The sequence below is a fragment of the Vitis vinifera genome, chromosome 18, assembly GCF_030704535.1.
Source record: "Vitis vinifera cultivar Pinot Noir 40024 chromosome 18, ASM3070453v1".
Lineage (NCBI taxonomy): Eukaryota > Viridiplantae > Streptophyta > Magnoliopsida > Vitales > Vitaceae > Vitis > Vitis vinifera.
In genome coordinates, this window is record NC_081822.1 from 26,267,311 (window position 1) to 26,278,416 (window position 11,106).

Genomic DNA, 11,106 nt, shown 5'->3' on the forward strand with positions numbered 1-11,106 from the left:
GTAGAAAGCGGTTTGATAGAACAAACATGGTTTGTTTCATGTGAAGTTTTAGGAGGATATTCTATTTTATATAAGAAACATTGTTACAGAGTGCGATTTCAAAGTTAATAGTTGGATTTTTAACTTTATTTTATTTTGTAAGGTGGTTTATTCATAATATTTTTATTTAATATATTTTGGAAAAAAAATTATAGATATTATTGTAGTGAAGTAGATATGCTTATATCTATGATGCCAACATGTGATTTGGTATGAGCGTAGTTTAAATTTTATTTCCTTGGTGATTTAATAATTTTTTTATTGATGTTAGTGAAATAATGATAAAGGAAAATGATATGATCATTGGTTGATAATTTAATTAATAAAAATTGAAGAAAAATTATGTGTGTGTGTGTGTGTGTATGTAATGATGATAGATTATGTGAAATGAAAAAAAAAACAATGAAAAAGAAAAGCTCATCAAAAAGAGTGGATTAAGAAGAAAGTGGTTCTTTAGTATGAAAAATACAAAAATCTATTTCAATGTGACCCTAAATGAGGAGTGTATTTAGGTACAAACATGTATCATTCAGTGAAAACTTGAGACCAATTGTGCATTATATGATTTGGTGTATCCATCTCCAGTTGCATTTTCTATTAATTATCAATATATGTATATATAATATATTCAAATTAAAAGAAGATATTCAACGTATATTTTAATGTATTTTAACATTTGATTATTATGTGTTAACTCTCTTAGGTGTTAGACACCCTACTGAACAATGTCAAAATGTTCATCCCTTTAAAAAAATTTTGATGCAAATATTGTTCTTGGTGACCTATAAGTAGATTAAGGAGGGAGGGTCATGAGCTACTTAAAAATATTGGTGTTAAACTTTTGGACATGTGTTCATTTGGTGAATTTGGGTATATGTAATTTAATTATACTTTGATTGGTTGTAGACAAATTGTAGGAACATTTAATTAGATGCACTTTTATTGCAACCGTGACTATACACCATGGCAGGATTTTTTATCCACTTAATTTTTTGCTCTATCAAACTTTCTAGATGGGGTTATACTTTGTCCATGGCTATTTTGTGACTATATCTTATATTTCTTGTTGTGACTTACTCAAAGAAAATTTGGATATGTTGATATCATAAAAGAGTGCATAGGAATATAAAATATTTCAACGAGAGTTGTTATTAGAATATTGCATTGTATGTATTGCCTTAAATCTATCTAATTCTACAATTATTTATAGCAAATCCTTTTGTTAAAAAGTTAATATCAAAAGCATCTAATAAGAAACTTTCCAAGTAAGAAATCAACAAGGTTTTCTTTTCTTTTTTTTCCTTTTCCCAGTTTTCCTTATCTCTAAACATTTCTTACTTGTTTTCCTTATCCCTAAACACTTCTTACATCATAGTGATTTATTGGCATTAGTAGGGGAAATGATGAATCCACTTTAGCATTAAAGTATAATTGAGAATGAGTACAACAAAATCCACAACAATTTATAAAACTCTAGAAAGAAAGTTGGCATGTACATGATTATGAGAATGAGCATTAGGACATTTTTTTCTACTTGGTTATTTCCAAAATAACAACTGAAGCGGACTAATAAAATAATCATTATAAAAACAAATTAGATATATATATATATATATATATATATATATAGATGGACTTTGCATGTATAATTTCATGCCACCAACCAATACACTTTGTAGTCAAAATATATCAACTCAAGTTTTTAACATTCGAAAGGCATACTTTCTCATAATAAGTTTCAAAAATTCATGCTAATATGAATTTGAGTTTCATTTTTAACTCATTTGTAATGGGTGAAGAAAATATACCTACCCTCTCAAAACTTTCTCAAATGCATATTTGAAGCAGAAATGCTCTTCTCCTCCTACATAAACACTAATTCTTGCTTTGAATTCTCTTTACCTGCAATACAAGAACAAAAATTAAAAAAACAAAAGCAAAAATAGTAGAACACATGTATGACCAACGAAATGTTGGATCTTTAACCAAACAGCTAAGCTTTTTCCCTTAGATAGCCTCAGACTTTTGCTTGCCTTGAAAAGAATGAACATGGTAAAGAAATTCAAGCCCCATATAAATTAGAAAGAGAAAGGAAGGCGAAATAATACCAATAAAAGATGAGAGCATTAGTGATAGAAGTGTGACTGAGATCAGTCTTGGATTTCTCTGAATCTTTTATGGTGTAGCTCCTCCACTGGGTACTGGTCTATTGGGTTCCTTTTATTGTGAGCACCAACATTATGATCAACGTACTGTATCATTTGGCGGATGGTTGTGCTCAGTGGCTTCTTGGTTGTCGCAATCATTGGTATCTTGTACAGCTGATCTATGGCCACCCAAATCCCCATGAGAAGAGCTGCTGCCTTGTACTATTGTGAGATGATTCTGTCCACAATCTTGGGCATATAGAAGCTGGAACCCACACCGCTCCACTTTCACTGATTTCGTATCGAAGTCATTTTTAAATGAAGCGTTCAAGGTCCTATATTTATTTGAGTGATATATGTTGGGAATCATTGACTTGGCAATTTTTATCAACCACAATTGATTTGATTCATCTCCATCACGGCAGATTTGACAATGGCGTCGAGACTGGATATCACGCACCACCAAAGACGGATTGTTGTTGAAATTCAATTTACATATGAAATTCCTGCTTTCATCGATATCCCTCCATTCAATATCAAGTGGAACATGAAGAGAGCACAAAGCAAAGCCCAAGAAGTCATCATTTTCGTACCAATTCTGAGGAAGTGTTAGAGTTATTTTGGATCCCTTTTTCTGATGGCTTATCCACTCTGGAATTCCATTACTTTCAGGAATAAAAGTATCGAGTAATTTAACTCCAGGTACAAACTTCTGCACAAAAAGTACAGTATAAATATTGTGTCCCCGTAAAAGGAAAAGGTTAAATGCCATATATGAAAAATCGTACCTGAATTCCGGATTTAAAAAAAGGAGACCAGAGTAGACTCGATGAAATTTTCAGGGATGTGCATTGATGGGCAACTAGAGTTATTAAATTCGATGGAGGCTCTGGAATATGTTGAAGCAGCTTGCAGTGACTCAAGTTAAGAACGATTAGCTTGTGAAGTTGACTGATCCCATCAGGTTTGCTACTGAACTGGTTCCCCATGAGAACTAAACATTGCAGTGACGTTAGGTGGCAAATACCACTAGGGATTTCCCTTAGACCGCAGTTGATTAGTCGTAATATTCTCAAGGAGCACAAACCCGACAAAGATGGCAATTGACAATTCATTGAATCAAAATCCTTAACATAAAGAATTTCTAGAGATTGCAATCTCCCCAAGTTCTCTGGCAATTTTTTGAGTTCTGGACAGGATTTGATAGTGAGAGTTTTAAGAGATGTCAGATTACAAATACTTTCCGGAAGATTCACAAGGTTTTTGCAATATGCCAGATTCAGATCTTGAAGCCCTCTCAGACGTTGAATTGATGATGGTATCTCTTTTATGGCACTTCCACCTAAATCAAGCTTTTTTAAGATTTCCATATCTTCCAGGATTTCTGGAAAGCTCTCCAATTGTGAACAGCCTTCGCAACAGAGAGTTGTAAGTGATTTGAACTCGCAAATACTACTTGGCAGACTCTTGAGGTATTTGCAACCCCGCAAACATAAACCATCAAGCTCCAAGGGATTCTCTATAATGGGTAGTTCCTTCATGTCACTGTCCTCAAAACAACCACGCTGTCGACATATCCCATTTTGTTGGCATAGGTTGCATCTTCTAACCTCCGCATCCCGTGTCTGTGTCCTTAGTGGAACGTCTTTGGAGTATATAAGGTGGACTGCACACTTCCCCTCTTTAAAGGCTTTCTTAAAAGTATTGTAAGAGCCCCCAAATGTAGGTGAAAGGTGGTGCCCATCATCAGCGAGATACCACTCCTTAAGAGCTTCCTTGGAATACAAAATCACCCACGTTTGACGTGATACACTATCATTACCTTGGCCATAGCAAAGACAATGAGATTCAAATTTGTGAATATCCGTCGATCGATCATTATCACCATAGAAACGCAAAGCACATTTCAGACAACAAGAGGGTAAATATACATCCTCCGAAAATAATTCAGCTGCAGATTCATTCTTAGATTCATCATCTGTTTCATTCTCTGATGTATGAGCAGATTCATCCTGAGATTTATGGTCTGATTCATTTTCTGATATGTCCTCAGATTCATCATCAAGTGGAACATAAACACAGCATATAGCGAATCCCAAAAACTCATTATCTTGGTGCCAATTCTGCGGAAGCTCTATTGCTCTTCTCCCCATCATCCACTCTGGAACTCCACTATGTCCAGGAAGAACAATACAAATTCCATTGCCATGGTAGGCAGAATCATTGCAATTCTGACTACACTGATTCAAATCCTGCACAAAAGCACCATGTAAATCTAGTGTCTGCATAAAAAAAGTCAAGTGACATGAAAATCATATACCTGAATTTCCGAATTGAAGCAATTGACCAGAGAATGAAATGGCAAAAATGAGGCTGTTGATAAAGTAAGATTTGGACCATGCGCATCTAAAAGCCTTAGACTTGATGGAAGCTCTGGAATGTGTTCAAGGTTCTGGCAGTGACTTAAGTTAAGGACTTGCAGCCTAGAAAGTCGATTGATTGTGGCAGGTATGCTTCTAAAATCATTCGATTTCAGATTTAGTTCTTTCAGTGATGATAAACGACAAATGTCACTGGGAATTCCTCCTTCCATTATATTGCAGTAACTTAGGTCCAATACTTCCAATGATGATAGGCAACAAACATCAGTAGGGATTTTGTTGAGTTTTGAACACCCTCTGAAACTGAGAATTTTGAGAGCTTTTAGATGTCCAAACGATGATGATGATGGTAGCTCTTCTATAGCCGTACCACTTAAATCGAGCTCTCTTAGCTTTCTCATATTGCCCTTGATTTCTGGAAATCTCTTTAGCTTTGAACAGTCTCCGCAAGACAAAGTTTGAAGGTGTTTCCATTTATAAATGCCTCTTGGAAGACACTCCAGCTTTACACAGCCTGTCCAATTCAAGGGAGGAAAAAAACAAATTAGTTTTAATAACTCTTATACTGATGCATGAACCTTTTTAAGTACCATTGAATAACCTTTTAGAGTTAGAATCTCCAAGTTTGGCACACTTGAGAAGTCCGGGATTTCAGTGAGATGCACTGAATGACTGAGATTGATAACGTTCAACTTGTTATGAAGCTGGAAAAAAAAAAAAAAACCTATTGATAATTTTACATAAACATTAAAAATTAATATAAAAAAAAGTGTAACTAAATGATAATAACAATACCTTGTTCCCTCTCCAAAGTTGCTTTATATTGCTGCCCCTTAATATGAGTTCAACAAGGTCCTTTGCATGAAAATTTGTTGGCAAAGATTCTAAAGAGTATCCATCCCAATGGAAATAAGTTAACTCATAAGAAGGAAACTCAAAGTCCCTTGGAAGGTGGTCTTCAGAAAATAGCTTTCCATCAAGATGCCTACTAAATCTTGATATGCAACCATATTCATCATCTTTATGGATTTTGAGCAATCTAAGTCTATCCATCTGTTTGAAAGATTCTTTAGTAAACTGTGTTGGAAATTTACAAATATCTAGGAATAGTCCTTTGATCGATCGTGTCCCCTGAAAAATATAAATCAAGAATAAGCGAAACACAAGATGCATAAAACTTAACTAAATTATATAGATGGTTAATTTCTAAAACAATAACAATAATATTGAAGTTTGCATATGCACAATAACCTAAGTTCTTGCATTTGGCACTTACCATGTTTCTTGTCAGCACATCATACGCATCAGAATCCCATATTCTACTCCTTCTTCCAAGATCATCAAGACATTCTTGACGAATAATTTCTTTGCCCATTTGTTGTATTAAATCATGCATATCCATCATGTTTTTTGAAATGGTAATGAGACATTTGTCATTTAGAGTTGCTATCCCATACTCAGCATGAGGGCCTAATATTCTTGAAACAAAATCTTTGCTCTTCCCCTTGAAAAAACAAGCAACATCCAAAAATATCTCCTTATCCATATCATCAAGTCCATCAAAACTTATTCTAAGTACCTTGTTAATTTCCATGTGGGGTATCCTTTTTAGCTTATATAATGCACTTTCCCATTCGCTTATTTTCTTTCCAAAAAGAGAGGCACCTAAAAGTTTAAGTGCTAATGGAAGTCCATCAGCATACTCTATCATATTGTATGAGAGGTTTTCATAAGCTTCCTTGGGAAGATTTTCTTGGAAGGCCCACAAACTAAAGAGCTCAATTGCTTCTTTCTTATCAAATTTCTGAACCTCATATGGTGTATCCACTCCATATCGAGTAAGCACTTGTTTGTCTCTAGATGTGATGATGATTGTACTTTTTGCATTAAACCAATCCTTCTTTTGAGCCAAATGTTTTAATTGCTTCAGATCATCTACATCATCCAAAATAACAAGGACTCTTTTAGAGTTGAGGCACCTCTTTATCATAGTAACTCCTTCATCGATATTGCTTATTTTAAAACCCTTTTCTTTTAGGATGTCATGAAGAAGTTCATTTTGTAATTGAAGTGTATCACCTTGGGATTTCTCTCTAATATTTCTAAGAAAGCTACTGCTATCATATTGATATGAGATCTTATTATAAATAGCCTCGGCGATAGTAGTCTTACCAATTCCACCAGGTCCACATATCCCAATCACGCTAACCTTATTCAACTCAGTATTCATCATCAATTTCAATTTTTCTAAATGAACACTAATTCCAACTATATTCTCGCTCACATTTAAAGGTTGACGTTTTAAACTTCCAACAATTGTATTAATAATTTCATTGACAACTTCAGTCTCAAACCTGCCAATTATAAAGCATAATGATGAGTTAGAATGAGTTTGCAAAATATAATAAATGTAGAATAAATCGAGTCATATATGGTGTTGTCCAATACTTAAGCTTCCAATTTTGCATGTATCAAACCACTAATTAATGTAATCTGCTGACACTGATTGGGGCATTGTTTAGGAAATTAGGACTCTTCTCGTGACTTTTTTCACCTTTTATTTCACAAGTTGCTTATCAACTTATCAATATTGTTGAAAAGGAATATAAATATTCCTAGTTTGCTGATTAATTTTGCATTTCCATAGAGGAATGAGTACTGAAAACTTTAATGCTGGATTGTAAGACTGAAGAGACTTTTAAGAAAATGATATTTACTTTACAAATTTGATTTACAATGATATTATTTAATTATTCGATGGCATCTCACCTCATGATATTATATATATCATTTAAATTTAAAGAAAAATATGAATTGAGACCATAATATAGTTTAAATAAAAAGACTTATTTTGTAGATTATTCAAAGTATTCTCTAAAAAATCAAACTTTAAATTAAGATAGATATTACAACTCAAGATTCCAAATCCATAAAATACTCTTCTACCAAAATTGATTAATTTTAAGATTTCAAGAATGACTAAAACCATTTTGCTCAAATTACAAAATCATTCTTTTTCTTTAAATTAAAATTTTCTTTCTATAAATCAAATTTAGATTACAAATTCACATCTAAGTGTTCATTTTCAAACCTAAAATTTTTAAAATATTTTCTTTTAAAAGTTGATTATTTTTAAAAACTTTAAATAAGAAAAGATTAATTTTCAACTTCAACATTGTAATCTTGTATTAAAGAATAAAACTAAAGATGTCTATTTTTTCTCATAAATTCCCATTAATAGGCATATTTCCTAGATATACCGGAATAGGTGAGAAATTGTACCAAAAAAAGCCTTGAATATTTAAAACATGCTTCAAATTCATCCAATGAGAAGCCACTTTAACACCAATAGCCAAAAGCCAAAAGATATTTAAAATGGTGTTTTTGGCTGTTGAATTTCAAAGAGATGAACCCAAGGAATCAGCAAAATTTAGAAAGAGAAAATAAAGCTAAAACCATAGAAATGTATTGCTAATAACTTTAGGCCCAGATTTAGAACGAGAAAAATAATTATATATTTTTTATTTTTTTACACGAAAAATTAAAGAAGGAAAAAATCATATACAGTAGGATAGGATTTCTGATTAGAGGAGAAGAGAAGCATACTTACTGGTCATCCACGTGCCATCCAGATAGACTTGCTGCTTCGGTTAAGGCAGTCCTCCACTTTTGTATCATCTCCTTCTTTTTCTCATCAGCATCTCTTTCATGGTGGGCAAGCGCATCTCCAAAAATTCCCGACTGTTTCCGGATATCTGATGGATCTACATGATAGAAAATTGGTAGAACCATTGATCCCTCTTGCCTCGCGCATTCAGTGATTTTTACAAGTTCATTTAAACACCATCTAGAGTAAGCATAATTTTTGGAGAAAATAATCATAAAAATCCTTGATTCTTTTATGGCTCTTGAGAGATCAGATGCAATAATTCCTCCTTTCTCTAGTTCTTCATCATCTCTGAAAGTTTGAATTCCATATCTAACCAAAGTGGTATATAGATAATCCGTGAAATTTTTGCGGGTGTCTACACCTCGAAAACTCAAAAACACATCATAATTAGGAGAAATAGAAGTAGAAGAAGAGGCTCCATGGGTGCTGGAAGAAGCCATTTTTGGGTTGCTTGTACCAAAATTCCAAGGGAGTTTGGAATCGAAGAAAATAAGAGAGAGGATCCTTAGATGCTCAACCACTGTTGGCTCCAGGCTTCTTCACCATGAACAGAACTCCAAGCTGGGAGGGGTGCAGCAGAAAACCTTCATCTGCAGACCAAAAAAAAAAAAAACATATATAAAGCCTCTTTGGCAAATTTTCTTTGTTATCCTGTGTACAAAATTTGGTGGCCTAAGGCGGCATGTTATAAGAGGACTTCACACACATATTTTACCTTTTGGAAGATAAACATCAAGGATCCAGCCAAACAGTTGTGGTCAGGTGCTGATAGGTGTAGAGAAGAGAGTGGCGAAAGATGGTATGGAGGATTGGCAGGGGGTTGAAGAAGAGGCAGTGGAATTGTGAGGTAAGGAATTCTAATATCTAGGGTTTAGCATGAGTCTTCTTCATTCTCAATTATACCCCAAGATGGTGCTTAAAAATCAACAAAGTTGAAGTCCTTGTTGTCATTTTGCATTTCAATAAAGTTGAAATCAATTATTGCTTTAGCATTCTTATTAATTCAGTCTTGGTGGGATCCCATCTTACTTGTTTTCAATACAACAAAAACAAGAAGAACGAAAACCAATGCTAAAAATATATTAAATTAATTGATGAGGTAAGACATGGCCTCAAAGAGGTTTGTTTTTTTAATCATTGTGGTTCTTTATGGCTGTCACATGTTTCCTTTTATTTTCTCTCTCTCTCTCTCTCTCTCTTCGATCGATGCAATATTTTTTCTTTTATATCCTCAATCTCCCTCAAGCTCAGTGGAAGGCAATAGTTGGCACGCTTCGCTCTTCTACTTCCAAAATCACTTTTCCTCCTAGCATTTTACACTGAAGTTCAATCATCAAGAACTAGAACAAAATTTATGTTTGATAATAAAGATGGTTGGAAATTATACTATTGTTAGGACATTAACTTTTATTGTTGTATCCATCTTAGCTTAAAATTTAATTATAAAATTTTAATTATATTTAATTTTCTCTTATATTTTTTACAATGAAACCAAACATTAAGACCTTTTTTTTTTTAATATTTTTTTTATTTTCATATAATCAAATATAACCTAAAACTTTTCAAGTTCACATGATAAGTTATTAAACTATTATTAATAAATATTTGTATAATGACTTATTATAGAAACACTTTTAGGTAGGTAATAGTTTCATAGACAACGATTAGTTATACTTCTTAAAACTTAGTAGCTAATTTTGTCTCAAAGTTCTGTACGACTATTTACTTAATTCTCTGTGGTCTTTTAAGCCTGTAAGATGACACCACTTACGAATAAATCCAGAAAACAGAGTAGTGGTTTGTTTTAGAATTTTCCTAGTTAGCTTGCTACTTGTCCTACTCACATTGTTATATACTTTTGATAAGAATGTGCCTAGAGTTCGATGTTCCATGAAACCTGAGGAACTCCCGAGGAAATCTTGTTAGCTTCTGTATTGGTTTATCTGTTTGGAATTTGTGATTTATACCAGAATCGAGACATCTTCAGAATATGTTTGCTCCTATGAATAAATTCAAGCAATGCATGGTTGACTCATTAGCACTCTTTTGTTGCTGCAGATTACATGCTCCACTCTAGGCCAGTTGCTTGATTCTGTTCTTGAACAGGAGGGTTTCCAGATTGGTTCAGTATGTGGAAAGAAAAAAAGGAAAGCAATAAAGCTTCATAAATCTGACCTACACAATGATGTTATTCGCAAAGATGAAAATGCAATATTTTCTTAGCTCTATCCTTGATATTTTGCTACGAAAGAAAGACAGAGAAAACAACTCCTCCCATGACCATGCCAAGCAGCTCATAGGTGAGTTCTAAATCGATACTTGTTCTCTTGTTATTATTTGTTTTTTCTTTTTAATTTTCCGATGTAGCAATTGACAAAGGCCACATGCAGCAGCAACTGCTTCCTCTGCCCCCAGGAGACCCTATTTTACAACAACAATCACACCAACCAACTACGACCCTGGTTACCCTTATCTGGTCAGCTTTTGCCTTCTCTTTTCCATCTCAGGGTTTATTTTTCTGTTTAAATCATATCAAAGATGATATATATTCACTGAGACATGGCCTAATTAATATTTGAGTTGGGTGTGGCAGAATATCCCCAGAGAATTTTGGAGATCAAACGATATCATAACTAAGGCAGCATAAGCTCTCAGAGATCCACTGAATAGGTGGTGGCCAGTGAAACTTAGATTACCAAGCGGGGGCATCCGTTAAGCTGGGGATGTGGTTGGCACGAGTACTATGAATCCAATAAGCTCAAGGTAGGAGATCCTCTACGTCTTTGAGCTCAATCCCACCTCACCAGAAACTCCAAATCCTGTTCTGGATGTTTGGACCCTTCCTCCACAGAAGTAGATACTGCTTATA

The 11,106-nt window shown here is 33.9% G+C and overlaps 1 protein-coding gene across 1 annotated transcript; it reads right to left on the minus strand.

The window, feature by feature from the left end:
- Positions 1–1,688: 1,688 nt before the first annotated feature.
- LOC100252633 (disease resistance protein RPV1) lies at positions 1,689–9,078 on the minus strand. Its single transcript, XM_010666906.3, has 9 exons — positions 8,953–9,078; positions 8,178–8,827; positions 5,844–6,921; positions 5,363–5,698; positions 5,169–5,271; positions 4,507–5,081; positions 2,975–4,438; positions 2,148–2,898; positions 1,689–1,941 (listed from the first exon to the last, which is right to left on the minus strand). The coding sequence occupies exons 2-8, from the start codon at positions 8,675–8,677 to the stop codon at positions 2,284–2,286; spliced, it is 4,671 nt and encodes a 1,556-aa protein (XP_010665208.2). The 5' UTR covers positions 8,678–8,827; positions 8,953–9,078; the 3' UTR covers positions 1,689–1,941; positions 2,148–2,283.
- Positions 9,079–11,106: the final 2,028 nt, after the last annotated feature.